The 17,572-nt window shown below is 40.7% G+C and overlaps 1 protein-coding gene across 11 annotated transcripts in view; it reads right to left on the reverse strand.

Annotated features, from left to right (window-relative positions):
* osbpl8 (oxysterol binding protein-like 8) overlaps nucleotides 1-17,572 on the reverse strand; it is a 432,009-nt gene that overhangs the window by 322,204 nt on the left and 92,233 nt on the right. For 7 of the 11 annotated variants that reach the window (XM_043708784.2, XM_087996947.1, XM_043708789.2 and 4 more), the window contains one exon: nucleotides 4,749-4,802. The exons of 1 other annotated variant lie outside the window; for it this stretch is intronic. In XM_043708784.2, the coding sequence (XP_043564719.1) occupies nucleotides 4,749-4,802 (54 nt within the window). Of the gene's footprint in view, nucleotides 1-4,748; nucleotides 4,803-6,189; nucleotides 6,292-17,572 lie in introns of those variants that run through there. 3 more of the 11 variants (XM_043708793.2, XM_043708792.2, XM_043708787.2) reach the window with 2 other exon arrangements.

Raw genomic sequence — 17,572 nt, forward strand, 5'->3', positions numbered from 1 at the left:
ATAGATGGTTCTTCAAGTAGGAATGGGTTGAAGTGTTGTGGGAAGTAGACAAGAAAGTGGAGATAATGACTGTCTGTGTAGTCAAGATCACAACCTCTCTTCTCCCAATACACGGTATCAAATAGCTGCTACTGATAAAAGGGGGAAGTGAGGAAAAAAACATGTAACAACATTCAAATGAAGCAAGACCTGGACAATGTCCAAGTTTGGTCTGACAAATGGCAAGTAACATTAATGCAACACAACTGCCAGGCGATGAGCATCTCCAACAAGAGAAAATCTAACAATCGCCTTCGTGAAATTTCATGCGTTATAATCACTGAAGCCCACAGCGGCTCAGTTAACTAGCATCACATCCACAAATATCCACTCTCCCGACCACCAATGCTCAGTAGCAGTTGAGTATACAATCTACAAGATGCACTTCAGAAATTCACCAAAGTTCCTTTGCACCTTCCAAACTCATAACCACTTCCAATTAAAAGAGCAAGAGCAGTAGATGAATAGGCACGCCACCACCAAGATGTTATATTTTGACAGAAAGATCAGATGTCAGAGAATTTATTCAACGGAAAGAGGTTGGAAAATGTAGATTTACAAAGGGACACAGATATCCTTATTGTTAAGTCTTGAAGGCTATCATGAAGATGCAGCAGCTATTCAGAAGACTAAAAAGGCTAATAGCAAACCTTTAGTTCAAGACAATTTGTGTACAGGAGCAGTAAAATCTTGCTTCAAACATTGAAGAGCCTGATTTTTCACATCAGGAGTCGGGTATGCAATTTTGGTTTTTGCACCTCAGGAAAGATATTATTTTCGAAGGAGTACCATGTTGATTCACCAGACTTAGGACACTTTCTCATCCTGGCACTATGAAGAGAGCTTAGTCAAACTTGGCCAGTGTTCTCGAGAGTTTCAGAAATTAAGAGATGATGCATTGAAACTTACAAACAACTGAAACAGAGAAGACATGGTAGATGAAGGTAAAATGTTTCTTTGACTGGGGAATCTAGTACTGGGACATAATTTAAAAATATGGAAAATATCACTTTGGTCCAAGAGGTAGATAATTTTGTTTTCATCAGGGTTGTGACTCTTTGGATGTCTCTAACATGAGGGATGTGAAAGCTCAGTAACTTAGCATGTTTAAAGTAGAGGTTGATAGGTTTCTGATTATTAATGGCAACAGGATTGTAGGGATGAGGTGGATAAAAGGCACTAAAGCGTTCAAGCAGATATAATCATATTGAATGACAGGCCAGACTTGGTGGGCTGAATGGCCTGCTAATGTTCTCCGTTTACAGCATTGAGAGCACAACCTCGGTGTGCCGAACTCTCAGAACCAAGGCAACTGTAGGCTTAGTTTCCTTTCACATATTTATGTGAGTTCATCTGAAAACATCACAATGAATTAAACTTAAAATCCATGTCTTTATCACTTGCTTTACTGCTTTTTTTCCCCATCTCTGAATTCCAAAGTTCTAATTTACAGACTGAAGTAGCATCCCACTGCACTGCACAAGTGAGCACTTCATTGCTCACCTGTGCTCAAAGTATTTGAGATTCTTTGCTCTCTGCTTCAAAGTGCTTGTCTCACCTTACTCCAACCACTTCCACCAGCCATTTCCTTCCATTTACATTGCTTCAAAGTCAACTACATTTTAAATGTAACCTTTCCTTCCTAAAATTTTTCTTCTTTTCAAATTTACTGAAACAAAACAAATCGAAATTAGTGAAATGCAGCCCATACAGCTTGCTTAGCTGACCAGTTTTCAACCTTGTGTTTTTTTTAACGAATATAAAATGTCTTCAAGTCTAAGGTTGGGATTTGAAGAGAGGACCTTCTGACTCAGGGATTAACTGTCATCAACCTCTTCAAGTCTAAAGAAAGCAGTAACGTGAGGAATTCAACAATGAACTTCATCACAGTAATCGTAGTCAGAAATTCGAAGTGAACAAAATTCAGTCTTGTGAATGTTGCTGCACAGTTATCAAGAAAAAAAGGATAATTTTCTAGATTTGATGTCTCTCCAGCCTGGTTTTTAACAACTGCTGAATCATGGCACCACCCCCCCACCCGCCGCCAATATACAACATGTGGTTTGATGTGCCCTCAGAGAACACAATTATGCATCTGCTAGAAACTTAGTGGTATACACTGTCTAAATAAAGAATTGTATCATTACGTATTCACCTAAATTTAGCTTCATTAAGATTTCAACAATCCATCCTTATGGGACACTACATTTTAAATCCAAAGCTATTTCTCCACAGTTGTTCACATTCCTGAAGAAGGGCTTATGCCCGAAACGTCGATTCTCCTGCTTCTTGGATGCTGCCTGACTTGCTGCGCTTTTCCAGCGACACATTTTTCAGCCCCCATTCTTCAAATTCAGCACCTCATTAATATTCTGCCATTTTGTTAATCATATTTATTAAACTATTCCTTACAGAGTCAGGTAGTGAAATGTAGAAGTGACTGAAGCAATCTCATCAGTATTCAGTCTCTTTGTTGTGGTCCTGTTCGCCGAGCTGGGAATTTGTGTTGCAGACATTTCGTCCCCTGTCTAGGTGACATCCTCAGTGCTTGGGAGCCTCCTGTGAAGCGCTTCTGTGATCTTTCCTCCGGCATTTATAGTGGTTTGTATCTGCCGCTTCCGGTTGTCAGTTCCAGCTGTCCGCTGCAGTGGCCGGTACATTGGGTCCAGGTCGATGTGTTTGCTGATTGAATCAGTGTATGAGTGCCATGCCTCTAGGAATTCCCTGGCTGTTCTCTGTTTGGCTTGTCCGATAATAGTAGTGTTGTCCCAGTTGAACTCATGTTGCTTGTCATCTGTGTGTGTGGCTACTAAGGATAGCTGGTCAAGTCGTTTCGTGGCTAGTTGGTGTTCATGGATGCGGACCTTTAGCTGTGGGCGGCATGTTGGCACAGTGGTTAGCACTGCTGCCTCACAGCGCCAGAGACCCAGGTCAATTCCCGCCTCAGGCGACTGACTGTGTGGAGTTTGCACGTTCTCCCCGTGTCTGCGTGGGTTTCCTCCGGGTGCTCCGGTTTCCTCCCACAGTCCAAAGATGTGCAGGTCAGGTGAATTGACCATGCTAAATTGCCCGTAGTGTTAGGTAAGGGGTAAATGAAGGGATGTGGGTGGGTTGCGCTTCGGCAGGTCGGTGTGGACTTGTTGGGCCGAAGGGCCTGTTTCCACACTGTAATGTAATGTAATGTAATCTAATCTAATCAAATCTAATGTGTCTTCCTGTTTGTCCTGTGTAGTGTTTTGTGCAGTCCTTGCATGGGATTTTGTACACTACATTGGTTTTGCTCATGCTGGGTATCGGGTCCTTCGTCCTAGTGGGTTGTTGTCTGAGAGTGGCTGTTGGTTTGTGTGCTGTTGAGTCCCAGTGGTTGTCGTAGTCTGGCTGTCAGTTCAGAAATGTTCTTGATGTATGGTAACGTGGCTAGTCCTTTGGGTTGTGGCATGTCCTCGTTCCGTTGTTATTCCCTTAGGCATCTGTTGATGAACTTGCAGGGGTATCCGTTTTTGGCGAATACATTATATAGGTGTTCTTCTTTCTATTTTTGCAGTTCTGGTGTGCAGCATTGTGTTGTGATCCTTTTGAACAGTGTCTTGATGCAACTTCTTTTGTGTGTGTTGGGGTGGTTGCTTTCGTAGTTTAGGACTTGGTCTGTGTGTGTGGCTGACCAAGTCCTAAACTACAAAAGCAACCACCCCAACATACACAAAAGAGGTTGCATCAAGACACAGGTCGAAAGGATCACAACACACTGCAATACACCAGAACTGCAAAAAGAGGAAGAAGAACACCTATACAATGTACTCGCCAAAAACGGATACCCCCGCAATTTCATCAACAGATGCCTAAGGGAAAGACAACGGAATGAGGACATGCCACAACCCGAAGGACTAGCCACGTTAGCATACATCAAGAACATTTCTGAACTGACAGCCAAACAACTGCGACCACTAGGACTCATAACAGCACACAAACCAACAGCCACTCTCAGACAACAACTCACCAGAACGAAGGACCCGATACCCAGCATGAGCAAAACCAATGTAGTGTACAAAATCCCATGCAAGGACTGCACAAAACACTACATAGGACAAACAGGAAGACAGCTAACAGTCCGCATCCATGAAAACCAACTAGCCACGAAACGACATGACCAGCTATCCTCAGTAGCCACACACACAGATGACAAGCAACATGAGTTCGACTGAGACAACACTACTATTGTCGGACAAGCCAAACAGAGAACAGCCAGGGAATTCCTAGAGGCATGGCACTCATTCACTGATTCAATCAACAAACACATCGACCTGGACCCAATATACCGGCCACTGCAGCGGACAGCTGGAACTGACAACCGGAAGCGGCAGATACAAACCACTATAAATGCCGGAGGGAACAATACAGAAGCGCTTCACAGGAGGCTCCCAAGCACTGAGGATGTCATCTAGACAGGGGACGAAATGTCTGCAACACAAATTCCCAGCTCGGCGAACAGAACCACAACAACGAGCACCCAAGCTACAACTCTTCTCACAAACTTTGAATTCAGTCTCTTCAGCAGCATACTATTCTCAATCGAAAGATTTTAGCTTTGGCAGATCATCAAATCAGATTGACTGTCATCTCACAGTTTCCTTGAGAATTCTAAAAGTTGATCAATAGTAATGCAGACTTAGCACAGTGTTTTTTAACTTCATTATTCCTAATCTCCTTACCTCAGCATTTTGCAAATTGTGTTGCAAGTCTGCCACTTGTTTTTTTAGCCTTATCTAAAAGATAAACAGAGTGTAAAACATAAGAACAATTAGAACAAAGCTTTTGACAAAAGGTACAACCTTTTAAATGTCTAAGGGTTGGAAATACAAACATCTCACATGAAAGAACAGAAATTATTAGTGTATTGCACTTTCTTTGATCACTATATTATGAACATGAATAGCTTAACCATTGTAGAATTAAAGATTTAGGATTAAAGTCATTTTTCAACTATTTCCTCAATCTTGCATGTTCAACTGCAGTACCTGTTTACAACCTGCAAGCAGTGAGGTAAATTATAACTCATGACCCTGAATTATATGGATAATGTCTGATACTCAAACATGAATTGCAGGTTCTCAAGTTGTACCAATAATCTCAATGACTTTCGTAAAAATGGCAGAGGGGTAGCAAATTTCAGACAGACAAGCCAAACAAGCCCGTTGCTGTGACCTTCTAGCCTTGAGACCAAACCTGATCTCTAATCCTACCAAAACTGCATGAGAAAAGTTCATTTGAGCCACTGTCTGAACATACAGACATTTTAGTTGTCTGCAACAGTCTTCAAATGGTCCCATCCAGGGTATCCTGACATCCCATAGCTCTATTTCCCAGTGCCTAACTACACTATTACTGGGACAAGAGGATTTCTTAGGAAAAAAAGGAAACATAGAATTCAAAATAAAATTGATTCTTAGATCACAGGGAAGTCCAGGTTAACATTCCATCACCAGTTAAGCTTCGGTCTTGTATACAGTGACACTAAAGTGTGATGATGATAGTAAAGTTGCTCCCATGTCTGTGTAAAATTATAATATTAGCCTCAAACATAATTTCATCTGAAAATGAGACTAAATATTGTTGCTTCCTTATTCTCCTTCATCTAATTCTTTCAAACTGAACTAGTATTTCTTTACTTACCTATTCTAAGCTAATCTTCACTGCACATAATTTTTACAAGAGAAACAATTTGTTCCAGACCTCCTCCTATTCATCTTGTAACTACAAGAAACTTTTAAGTTAAAAGTTTAACTTTAAGGAACAGCATTTTCAGCTTTTTTAAGAGTCCTCGTATCTGCAATGCCTTTGTTCTTATGCCAGTAAATTGATACTTGTGACTCCACATTTGTTATATCCTTCATAAATTATCAATAATTATACACAACTATGCACAACCTAATGCCTTCTACAAACTGAAAATGGCCTTCAGGCTTTTGTAACCAATGACTCTAGGTACAAAATCAAGGATAATTTGACATATTCTTGATCTTGTGTTGCAATCTTTAATGTGTGTATAATCATACACCAAGCTAATGTATACCATTTAAAACAGCTATATCCAAACTGTAGCTGGGATAGAATTTCCAAGTGAAATGCTGCACTTTTATAAAAAAAACTTACCTGTGCATTATCTGATGGTTTTGCAACTTCTTCTTTCTTTCCTTTTGAAACCTTGATTATTACCTTGCCCTGTTTAAAATCTTCCATTTTTCTACCTGCTCATTAACTAACAAAAGATTACCTTCTCATCTAACAACCTAACTTTCCACCCACGCTTTGCACCTCTCCACCCATCCCCCACCATCCCATGACAGATGCACCCAGTTGCAAAAACATGAGATTTTTAGCCATCTACTTTCAGGATTCAAAGAGGATCATCACACAGCAATGAAATCTTTGTGAAATAATTTTTTAAAAACCCAGAGCATTTGTTCAAAATAAAACCACACGGCTTTCCTCAGTCAAGATCAAAGTTAACCTTTCTTCCTTTTTTTTTTATCATGTTGCCTCTCATTCTCAGTAGAATTATCCTGCACTTTGTTATTTCTAATTCACGTTCAATCCTCCACTCCCATTCCCGTCTTCTCATCCAACATATTACAAAACTGAAATTCTACATTTTACCATTGCTTAACTGTTCTAAACCCTAGGTATGCAGCAACATGGCAAACAGCTCTTTAAAGGTTAGGAGTAGTTAACAATCTCTCCAGGATGTGGTGAAGCACACATAGATGTAAAAGTATACCGATCAATTAGAATCGAGCACTGCAACACTTAGGTGAGGGGAGAGAGAAAACTATGCACAACTGAGTTCAGAAGAAACACTCTTAGACGACAAGCTACAAACCCTTAGTTTGTTCAGAATGCAGAATTTTTGAGGCTCTTGGGAAAGGTGGTACAGAGACGTGTTGCTCAGGAATGTTAATGGGGATGGAAGACAAGCTGGGACTATCATGACTTTGTAATTATAACTTGCTCTATTCATTCATAGGATGTGGGCCTCATTTGTTTGACCAACATTTGTTGCCCATCTCTAATTGCCCTGGAGGTGGTAGTGGTGGTGAGCAGGATTCTTGATTCACTCCAGTCCTTGTGGCACAGCAACACCTTCCTGACCATTACAGAGTTTCTGGCACTTTGATGCAGCAACAGTGATATAGTTTCAAATCAAGATGACATGCCACCAAGGGAACATGCTTGTGGCTGTGTTCCCATGTATCAGCTGTCCTTGTCCTTCTAGGTAATTGAGGTCACAGGTTTGGAAAGTCCTGTTAAAGGAACTTGTGTGCTCACTGCATTGCACCATGTTAATGATGCACACTGCTACCATTGTGTGCTATTGAACCGAGTAAAAGTTGAAAGTAAAAAAAAAGAGAATTGAAGAAATGCAGATGCTGGAAAGCATGGAATCCTTCAACTGCAGAAAGAGGTTGCACTCATCCTCCAAAAAGCATTCCACCCAGACTCAGCCCTATCATTGTAACCCCGCACTGTCGCCCAGTTTGAGTTTCATCACCCCAATTTAGAGAAGACCACACTGTAAACAGCAAATAGAGTAGATGACATTGAGCTGAAAATGTGTTGCTGGAAAAGCGCAGCAGGTCAGGCAGCATCCAGGGAACAGGAGAATCGACGTTTCGGGCATAAGCCCTTCTTCAGATGACATTGAGTCAAGTGCAAGTAAATTGCTGCTTCACCTGGAAACTGTGTCTGTGGCCTTGGATAGTGAGAAGGAAGAAAGTAAACGGATAAGTGTTTTACCTTCTGCAACTACATGGGAAAGTGCCACAGGGTATTGGCAGTGGAGGAGTGGACCTGTGTATCCTAAAAGGAACAGTCCCTGTGGAAGAGTGACGAAGAAGGGGTGGGGAATGTCTGTCCAGTAGCAGTGATTTACCTGCATTTCACTCAATGTAGTCTATCTAGTCAGTGTTCACAATGTGGTCTCCTCTACAATGGGAAGATGAGAAACAGACTGGGAAACCACTTTGCAGAACACCCACACTACACCTGCAAAAACGATCCGGAGCTTCCTGTTGTCTAACTTCAACACACAACCATGTCCCTTGGCCAAGATCTCTATCTCAGACTTGCTGCAGTGTTCCGGCGAAGCTCAGCGCAAGCCAGAGAAACAGCATCTCACATTCCGTTTGGGGATTCTGCAGCCCATGGAACTCAATATTCAGTTTGGCAATTTTCGAGCCTGAACACCTTCTCCCATATCCTTACCCACTCCCACACTCCAGGTCTTGCCATCACATTGACTGCGATTACAACCAGTCTATTGTCAGCTAAGAATGGTCCAAACTAGCAGCTATCGATTCCCCCAGACTGACTTTGAGTCATTCCTTTGTCTAGGGAGAAAGTGAGGACTGCAGATGCTGGAGATCAGAGCTGAAAATGTGTTGCTGGAAAAGCACAGGAGGTCAGGCAGCATCCAAGGAACAGGATGTTCCTTGGATACTGCCTGACCTGCTGCGCTTTTCCAGCAACACATTTTCGGCTCATTCCTTTGTCTGCTAAACTGCTTTTCTCTCACCCAGCTCCATCTCCACCTATCATTTACTCCTCTCCCACCACTCCCCAACCCATCTTCAGCATTTCCTATATACCAATCTCTTCCTAGCTATAACAGGAGAAACTATAATAGAGGTAAATAACAAAAGTGCTCATGGTAATTTACAAAAATTCACGTGACTCTGAGGCAGTTCTGGCAGATTCAAAAATAGCAACGTGACACCAATGTTTAAAAAAAGGAGGTACACAAAATGCAGCTAACTCGAGGCTTATTACCTTAACATCTGCAATGGGGAAAATGCTTGAAACTATCATTAAGAAAGAAATAGAGAGAGATCTGGATAGAAATTGTCCCATCAGGCAGAAACAGCATGAGTTCATGATATGCAGGCCATGTTTAACTAATTTACTGGAATTATTTCAGGACATTACTAACACAGTGGACAAAGAGGAACCTGTGGAGGTGGTGAATCTGGATTTCCAGAAAGCATTTGATAAGGTGCCGCACAAAAGGTGCACGACATTACGGCAAATATATTAGCACGAACAGAAGATTGGTTAACCAACAGAAAGCCAGAGTGGGGATAAATGAGTGTTTTTCGAGTTGGCGATCAGTATTCGTGGTGTGCCTCAGGGATCAATGTTGGTACCACAATTGTTCATGATTTACATGGATGATTTAGAGTTGAGGACCAAGTGCAATTTGTCAAAGTTCACAGGTGACACTAAAATGAGTGGGTACAGCAAAATGTACAGAGGACACTGGAAGCCTGCAGAGGGATATGCATATGTTAAGTGAGTGCACAAGGGTGTGGCAGATGGAGTACAACCTTGGTAAATGCAAGGTCATCCATTTTGGTCAGAGTAACAGAGCATTTAAACGGTAAAAGACTGAAGCAAACTGCTATGAAGAGGGACTGAGGTATCCTTATGCATGAATCACAAAAAGTTGGTTTGCAGATGTAGCAGGTAATTATGGCAAATGGAATATGGCCCTCCATTGCTAGAGAGATGGAGGAGTTTAAAAATAGGGATGTTATGCTGCAGCTACATGGAGTGCTGGTGAGGTCACATATGGAGTACTATTTTGGTCTTCTTACTTGAGAAAGGATGTACTGACACTGGAGGGGGTACAGAGGAGGTTCACTTAGTTGATTCTGGAATTGAGGGTTCGTTTATGAGGAAAGATTGAGTCGATTGGATCTATACTAATCTCAAAGAATGTTGGGGGATCTTATAGAAATTTATAAAATTATAAGGTAATAGATTGGATAGAAGCAGAGAAATTATTCCCACTGTTGAGTGAAATTAAAACTAGGGGGCATAGCCTCAACATAAAGGGGAGCAGATTTAGGACTGAGTTGAGGAGGAACTTTTTCACCCAAACAGTTGTGAATATGTGCAATTCCCTGCACAGTAAAGGAGTTGAGGATACCTCTTTTTTTGTTTTTAAGGCAAGGATATATAGATTTCTGAACTGTAAAGAAATTAAGGGCTTATGGTGAGCTAGCAGATAAGTGGATCTGCATCTACAACTAGATCAGCATAATCTTGTTGACTGGCAGAGCAGGCTCAGCAGGCCAGATGGCCTGCCCTTGCTCCTATTTCTTAGGTTCTTATAATCAGTTCTGAAGGGCCTCTGGGCCCAAAACATTAACTCTGTTTTACCTCCACAGATGCTGCCAGATCTGCTGGGTTTGCTCGGCAATTTCTGTTTTTGATTCTGAATGTTGACTCATCTGTCAAGCAGGTTGCTTTGTCCTCAATGGTGTCAAGCCTTCGAGAGTTCAGGTAAAGCTGCATCCATCCAGTCAAGTGGAGAGTATTCCATCGCACTCCTGACTTGTGCCTTGTAATTGACAGGCATTTGGAATCAAGTGGTAAGTTATTTGCTGCAAGATGACCAGTTTCTGACCTGCTCTTCCAACCACACAATTTGAAGAGCTGGTCAAGTTCACTTTGTGGGCAAAAATAGTAACCCTCAGGATGTTGATAGCGAGGTCCTGATGCGAAAGATTGATGTTTAGAATCCCTCTTGTTAGAAATGGTCATCGCTTGGTTGTATGACATGAACATTAGTTGCCACTGAATGTTGTCCAGGTCTTGCTGCATTTCAACAGGGATCACTTCAGCATGCAAGGAATCACAAATGGTGTTGAGCATTGTGCAATCATCAGTGAACATCCTCACTTCTGGATAAAAGCAAATTACTGCGGATGCTGAAATCTGAAACCAAAAGAGAAAATGCTGGAAAATCTCAGCAGGTCTGGCAGCATCTGTAAGGAGAGAAAAGAGCTGACGTTTCGAGTCTAACTGACCCTTTGTCAAAGCTAAAGAGAAGCTTCTGGCCTTATGATGGAGGGTGACAAGGACAGTCATCTTCACCTCTGGTCTGGAATTCAATTCCTCTGCCCATGTTTGCACCAAGACTGTAATGAGGTCAGGAACCAAGTTTATTTGACGCAAGTCAAACTAAGCATTGTGTGAACAGTTTTATTACGTTATTGGTGCTGCTTAATAGCACTGACAATGACGTCATCCATCATTTTGTTGATGGTTGAGAGGAAATTGATAGGTGGTAAGTGGCCAGGATGGATTTTGTTTTGCTTTTTTGTACACAGGACATATCTAGGACATTTGTAACATTAGTTGGCTGATGCCAGTGTTCTAGTTGTACTGGAACAATTTGGAAAGGGGCACAGCTAGCTCTGGAGCACAATCTTCTGTACTATTGCCAGAATGTTTTTTTCAGCTCAGAATCTTTGTAGTATTGCCTTCAGCCATTTCTTGACATCAACGATGAATCAACTGAACTGAAAACTAGTACTACTGGGGACTTCAGGAGGAGACAGGTGGATCATCCACTTGTCACTTCTAGCTGAATATGGAAACAATGGTTCAAGCTTTGTCTTTTACATCAATGTGCTGGGTTCCCACATCTTTGAGGATGGGATATTTGTGGAGCCTCCTTCTCCAGTGAGCTGTTGAATTTTCCATCACCATTCACCACTCGATGTGGTAGAGCTGCCTCTGACCTGTTGGTTGTGTAATGCTTAGCTATGTATATGGCACACTGATTTTGCTGTGTGGAATGCAAATAGACTCTTGTGTTGAAGCTTCAACGGGCTGATGTCTCATTTCAATATATGCCCTCCTGCATTGTGTAATAAAGAAAGGCCATGAGACTTTTAAGTAATAGACACAGTAGTGACTGCCAGAAGTCACATTGCTGATTGTTATTGATTTTTTGCAGACAGACTGGCATGTTATCTCAACAGCAATCATAAAGGAAACCATTTGGAGTTTGATTTCCACTTTGAACAACAAGTCCTTCAAAGTGCAAAAAATCAAGAGAGAGCCTGGAAGATCCCCCACTGGGAAATTCAACATAATTATTTTGCTTTATGGAACAATGTTTAAATGAAAGTTATTGGAACAGATACCTTTATTCTGTTTCAAGTTATGAAATTCCACTTCACAATCAGAACTCCTCACTCAGGTCTTGGAGAGGTAACATCTTGAAAGAAGGAGGTTCACAGCTCAAGAGAAACATTTATTTCTGGAATCAACCAGTATTGCTTAAAGCGTCCTGGCAAACTGCAAAGATTTCTTTGGAGCATACACCAGTATTTGAATCACTGGTGATCACCAAACTTCAAAAGTGCACAAACATTTGTAAGACTTACTCAAAAATATCACATCAAATTAAATTTCTTTCAGTGTCAACAAGGGCATAACATCAACTATCAGAATGACTGTGCATTGATTGCACGTTCTCAACTTTTACAATTTCTTGAACTGGCAGAGAGAGAGAAGAGAATTGAACAACGATAAGGGCTTAAACATTTTTAAAAATGCGTCAAACAAAGACGGTAATGGGATGATTGGACTATGAAAATTACACTGAAGTGAACTAAGGAAATGGCAGACTTGAAGAAATACTTTGCATCCATTTTCTCAGAGAAAGAGGGCAAACTACCACTCGTAGGAAAAACTAAAATTAAGTCACAGAAAGGAACATTTAATGCATTTTTAACTCGTAAAGAAGAAAATAATGGGTCTTGAGATAGACAGTCTTCAAGACTGAATACTTTTCACCCCAAGCTATCAAACGAAACAATTGGGGAAATTGCAGAATTTTGACCTGTAATCTTTCAAAGCTCTCTCGAATCAGGAATTGAGATTCTGGTTTGAAAGTGTACTTCCATTAATTAACTAACTCGGGAAGTGACGAGAGAAACATGATAACCACAGACCCAACAATATATTACTGTATTTAATAAAGTTGCGCACAAGAGAAAATTAGAAAAAAAATGGAAACATATGGAACTGGAGCCAGGTTTGCAATTTACATTCGTAGTTTGTTGGAAGGTAGTAGATGGATTAAGGATAAGAGTCTGATCTCTGGTTCTCAGCCAGAGATGTTACCCAGCATTTCAGTTTTCCATGATACATACTCAACAATGATTTGAATGAACAGGAAAGTTGTACATACTGTTTGCAAAATTGGGCCTATCAATTAGGAAGCTAAATAAAAAGCAACAACAGGAACCTAAAGAAGGGATAGTGCACTTTGGGGGCTCTTCTTTGGGTATGTTTAAGGTAGACATTCATAGATTTTTGATTACCATTGACATAAACTGAATGTTGTTCCTATGTTCCTATCAGATAAACGAGTTGGCAACAAGATGGCAGAAGTGCAATGTTGGTGAGTGAATGTGATGAGTCACTACATATCTGAGAAAAAAAGATAACCAAAACATTTTTTGCAGTTATGAGAGATGGAGAGTTGTAGTGAAGCAATGAGGTTTAGATGTTCATATGCAAAACCACTAAAAGTTTGTGCACAAAATAATTCAAAATGGCAAGTGGAAGTGATTCTTCCATTTCAGAGAGCCTTGGCTAGACCCCATCTGGAATACCACGTCCAGTTTTTGGCATTAGTTTCGGCAATACTCAATTTACTTTAGGCACAAAGAGATTTAGCACAATGATGTAAGGATTATCTTATGAAGGCAGTTAAAAAAATGTTCTTTTCTGTTAATTTGTGATCAAACAGAGGCACTCAAAATTATGAAGGAATTCAAGAGAACGTATCAAGAAACTATTCACTCTGGTGGGGCATTCAAGGAGAAGATGGTAGGACGTTAACATTGGTACTTCAATTCCCTCAAAAGACAAGTAATATTGGATCAATTGAAATTTTCAATCTGGGAAGTGATACATTTTCAATTAATGGTGCTAGACAATTTGAAGGAACAGCAAGCCAATGAAATTGAGATATGTAATGGCCATTATCCAATTCAGGGTCAAAAAAAAGCCTGTGGGTCTGAAAGGCTCGTTCCGCTCATAAGTACAGAAAGCACCATAAAATTCGAATCTCTGCATGACAAATGTACAGCAGGCAGTGAAGAAAGCTGATGGCATGCTGGCCTTCATAACAAAAGGAATTGAGTATAGGAGCAAAGAGGTCCTTCTGCAACTGGACAGGCCCCTCGTGAGACCGCACCTGGAGTACGGTGTGCAGTTTTGGTCTCCACATTTGAGGAAGGACATTCTGGCTATTGAGGGAGTGCAGCGTAGGTTCATGAAGTCAATTCTGGGAATGATGGGGCTATCATATGTTGAACAATTGGAGCACCTGGGCTTGTATACGCTTGAGTTTAGAAGGATCAGAGGGGATCTGATGGAGACTTAAGATTATTAAAGGATAAAAGCTTTGACGAAGGGTCAGTTAGACTCTTTTCTCTCCTTACAGACCTGCTGAGATTTTCCAGCATTTTCTCTTTTGGTTTCAGATTATTAAAGGATTGGACAGTCTGGAGGCAGGAAGCACATTTCCGCTGATGGGTGAATCCAGAACCAGAGGACACAGTTTGACAATAAGGGATAGGCCATTGAGAACAGAGTTGAGGAGAAACTTCTTCACCCAGAGAGTCTGCCCCAGAAGGTAGTGGAGGCCAAGTCTCTGGATACTTTCAAGAAAGAGATGAATGGAGCTCTTAGAGATAGTGGAATCAAGGGTTATGGGGATAAGGCAGGAACAGGATACTGATTGTGGATGATCAGCCATGATCATAATGAATGGTGGTGCTGGCTCGAAGGACCAAATGGCCGACTCCTGCACCTATTGGCTATTGTATTTGACATAACATCAGGGTTTTCAAAGTTATGTAAAAGACCAGCACGTTACCAAGGGCAGTGCAAATTTCAAAATCATTAAGACGAAAATGCACAGAAAATTTTGTCTGCTGTCTGCAATTCTGAAACTCTGAAAATGATAAAACTGACAGATTTTTGGCAGGAAACTCAAAGTCACACCCACTTCCTCTGTCAGCTAAAATAAACCATCAAAAACTATATTCAATTTTGTCTTTCAATCAAGATTTTGAGGGCAGCAAGATGTAGTCACCAGATATGTAAATCAACTCCTTCTCCACACCCTGGTATAATCTCAAGAAATTGACACTACAGAAATAAACAAAGTATGTCAACTCAAAGTCAAAGCATATTTGCACATCAAACTGCGCGTCTGCTTAACAGTTATACAAATGGATTAGCAGTTAAATGATGACACATACTTTCCACTGTGAAGTGAGAAGCCATTTCCTTCAGTCATGAGATATCCTAAAAATAACCAATTTATTTTAACCCCTATCATTGACTTGCTTTAGTTTGCAAAGTTATTTTCCACCTCCCTGTAATTCTCCATTTCCCAAGTCAGATTTCTCCAGACAAAGTTCTGAGAGAGTAAGTTCTAACTGATTACAAGATAGCTGAAGCAATGTCATCAACCTTCTAATGATTTGTATTTCCTCAAAAGAGGAACACTCCCTTACACAGTTCGTTGATCTACAAACAATAACTTCTGGAATACTTCAGGGAACACCAAAGCTGCAAAATGCCTCCTCAAATTAAACAGTGGGAAAAGTGACATGGAGTCAAAGTAAAACATTCCTGATAAAGAGCTTATGGCCGAAACGTTGACTCTCCTGCTCCTCGGATGCTGCCTAAACAGCTGTGTTATCCAACGCCATAACTTTTGACTCAGTCAAAGTAAATCTCACTGCAAAAAAATGAACATCAAAACTGGGGTTTGTGAAATTAAGGAGCATCCTGCTTAATTTTAAGTCTTGGAAATCCCTAGTTACGATCAATAGACAATAGGTGGAGTAGGCCATTCAGCCCTTCGAGCCTGCACCGCCATTCAATGTGATCATGGCTGTACATAGTGTTCAGTAAAAGGCAAAAGTTTAATGCATCACAAAGTCCTAGTTCCTAACTTAGTGTTTTTGTTCATAAACAACCATGCTGTTAATCATTAAATGCTGCTTAAATGTGAAGGTTCACACAAGTTCTATTGAGTCAGTTGCCTTGATGACTGGAACTGCAAATCGAAGGCAAAAACTCAAGTTCCATGCTTTTGTTAGCTAAAAGCATTTCAGCCACTTTCTTACAGGGCTTCATATGTGAATTTGAAGTCAGCATACATCTTCATCTGTATGCAGATGATATAACCCTAGTGCCCCCAAACCCCAATACTGAAACATGTAGGCGCACATAAAGGCCTTCTTCACACAGAGCTAACAACAATTCCATCCAAGTCCGCGAGACTGTTAATTTGCGTTGGATATTTCCACAACCCAAAAGAGAATCTTGCAAATATTCTTTTACAGGAAAGGTCTCCACCTCAATTACAACTGTCAAAAACAAATCAAATGGAACTTATTTCCAGGCAAGAAAATTTAAGAAACATCCTTGGCTGTTAATAATCAGGCACTGCAGCCCTTTTTGACACATTTCCTTTTAAGGTAAAGTACCACATTATTGGGTACTTTTCATAACTGACAATATTAAATAACAATTTAGAATCAGAGAATCACAGAATCCCTACAGTGCGGAAAGACAATATTCAGCACACTGAGTTTACCCGACCCAACCCCCTATCTTATCCCCGTAAACTTACATTTACAGTGGATAACCTACCTGGCCTGCACATCCCTAATTCACCATGGACAATTTAGCACAACCAATCCATCTAACCCGCATATCTTGGGACTGTGAAAAGAAACCAGAGGACCTGCGGAAACCCCCACTCAAACGGGGAGTAAGTGCAAACTCCACACAATCACTCAAGACTGGAATCGAATTCAGGTTCCTCGCACTCTGAGGCAGCAATGCTAACCACTGAGTCACCCTTCAGGGATAGATTTATTTGCAATCTCTGTTTTATTTCAGATAATTTTCTCCAACAGAAGATTAGAAAAAAAATTACCATGTTAAAAAGAAAAGTAGCACGATCACTGCTGATTGGTCCTAAATAGCTTGTTCTTCCGTTCTGCCTGAAGGGACTGGTTTACACGATGACAGTTTCTGAAGTCCCTTTAATCCTCTAAATACTCTCTCAATATTTGGCGACACATCTGCCTCTAAAATTGCCCAATGACAATTGAATGGAAACTCAAAATGACTGTAAAGGACATTGTTGTAAAACACTGATAATGGTAAATTGTAGCAACAATAAAGAACAATGAGGGAGTCAACAATACATTTACCAAAACAAAGTAGCTCACCCCACCAGCAGACTGGACAAAGAACCAAGATCAAGAAAAACTGAAAACAGCTAGAATTCACAAATCAGAAATGATCAAGAATGAATGAGATCTTTTTTTTTAAGGTCATCTGGTCTTTGAGAAAGCAATGTTGCACCCAAATTTCATGGATTTGTTACAAGGCAAAGGCAGCAATTTGTCTCAGCATGTCTGTGCCAGCTTTCCAAATGAAGATTTCACTTTGTGCCATTCTCTTGCCTTCTCCACGTTGTTATTTGAACAAAATGGTCTGAATTGCCTTTGGAATGCCTCGAGTATAACTGTCTCAATCACTTAAAGGTAGCGAATGCCAAGCCTTAATCACGCAAAGGAAAATGTTGTTTTTTTTTACCAATTACTTCAAATCTGCGCGCTCTCATTCTCAAACTCTTCAA

This window comes from Chiloscyllium plagiosum, unplaced genomic scaffold, assembly GCF_037043375.1.
Source record: "Chiloscyllium plagiosum isolate Xiang-an unplaced genomic scaffold, Cpla_swu_hap1 HiC_scaffold_19, whole genome shotgun sequence".
NCBI lineage: Eukaryota > Metazoa > Chordata > Chondrichthyes > Orectolobiformes > Hemiscylliidae > Chiloscyllium > Chiloscyllium plagiosum.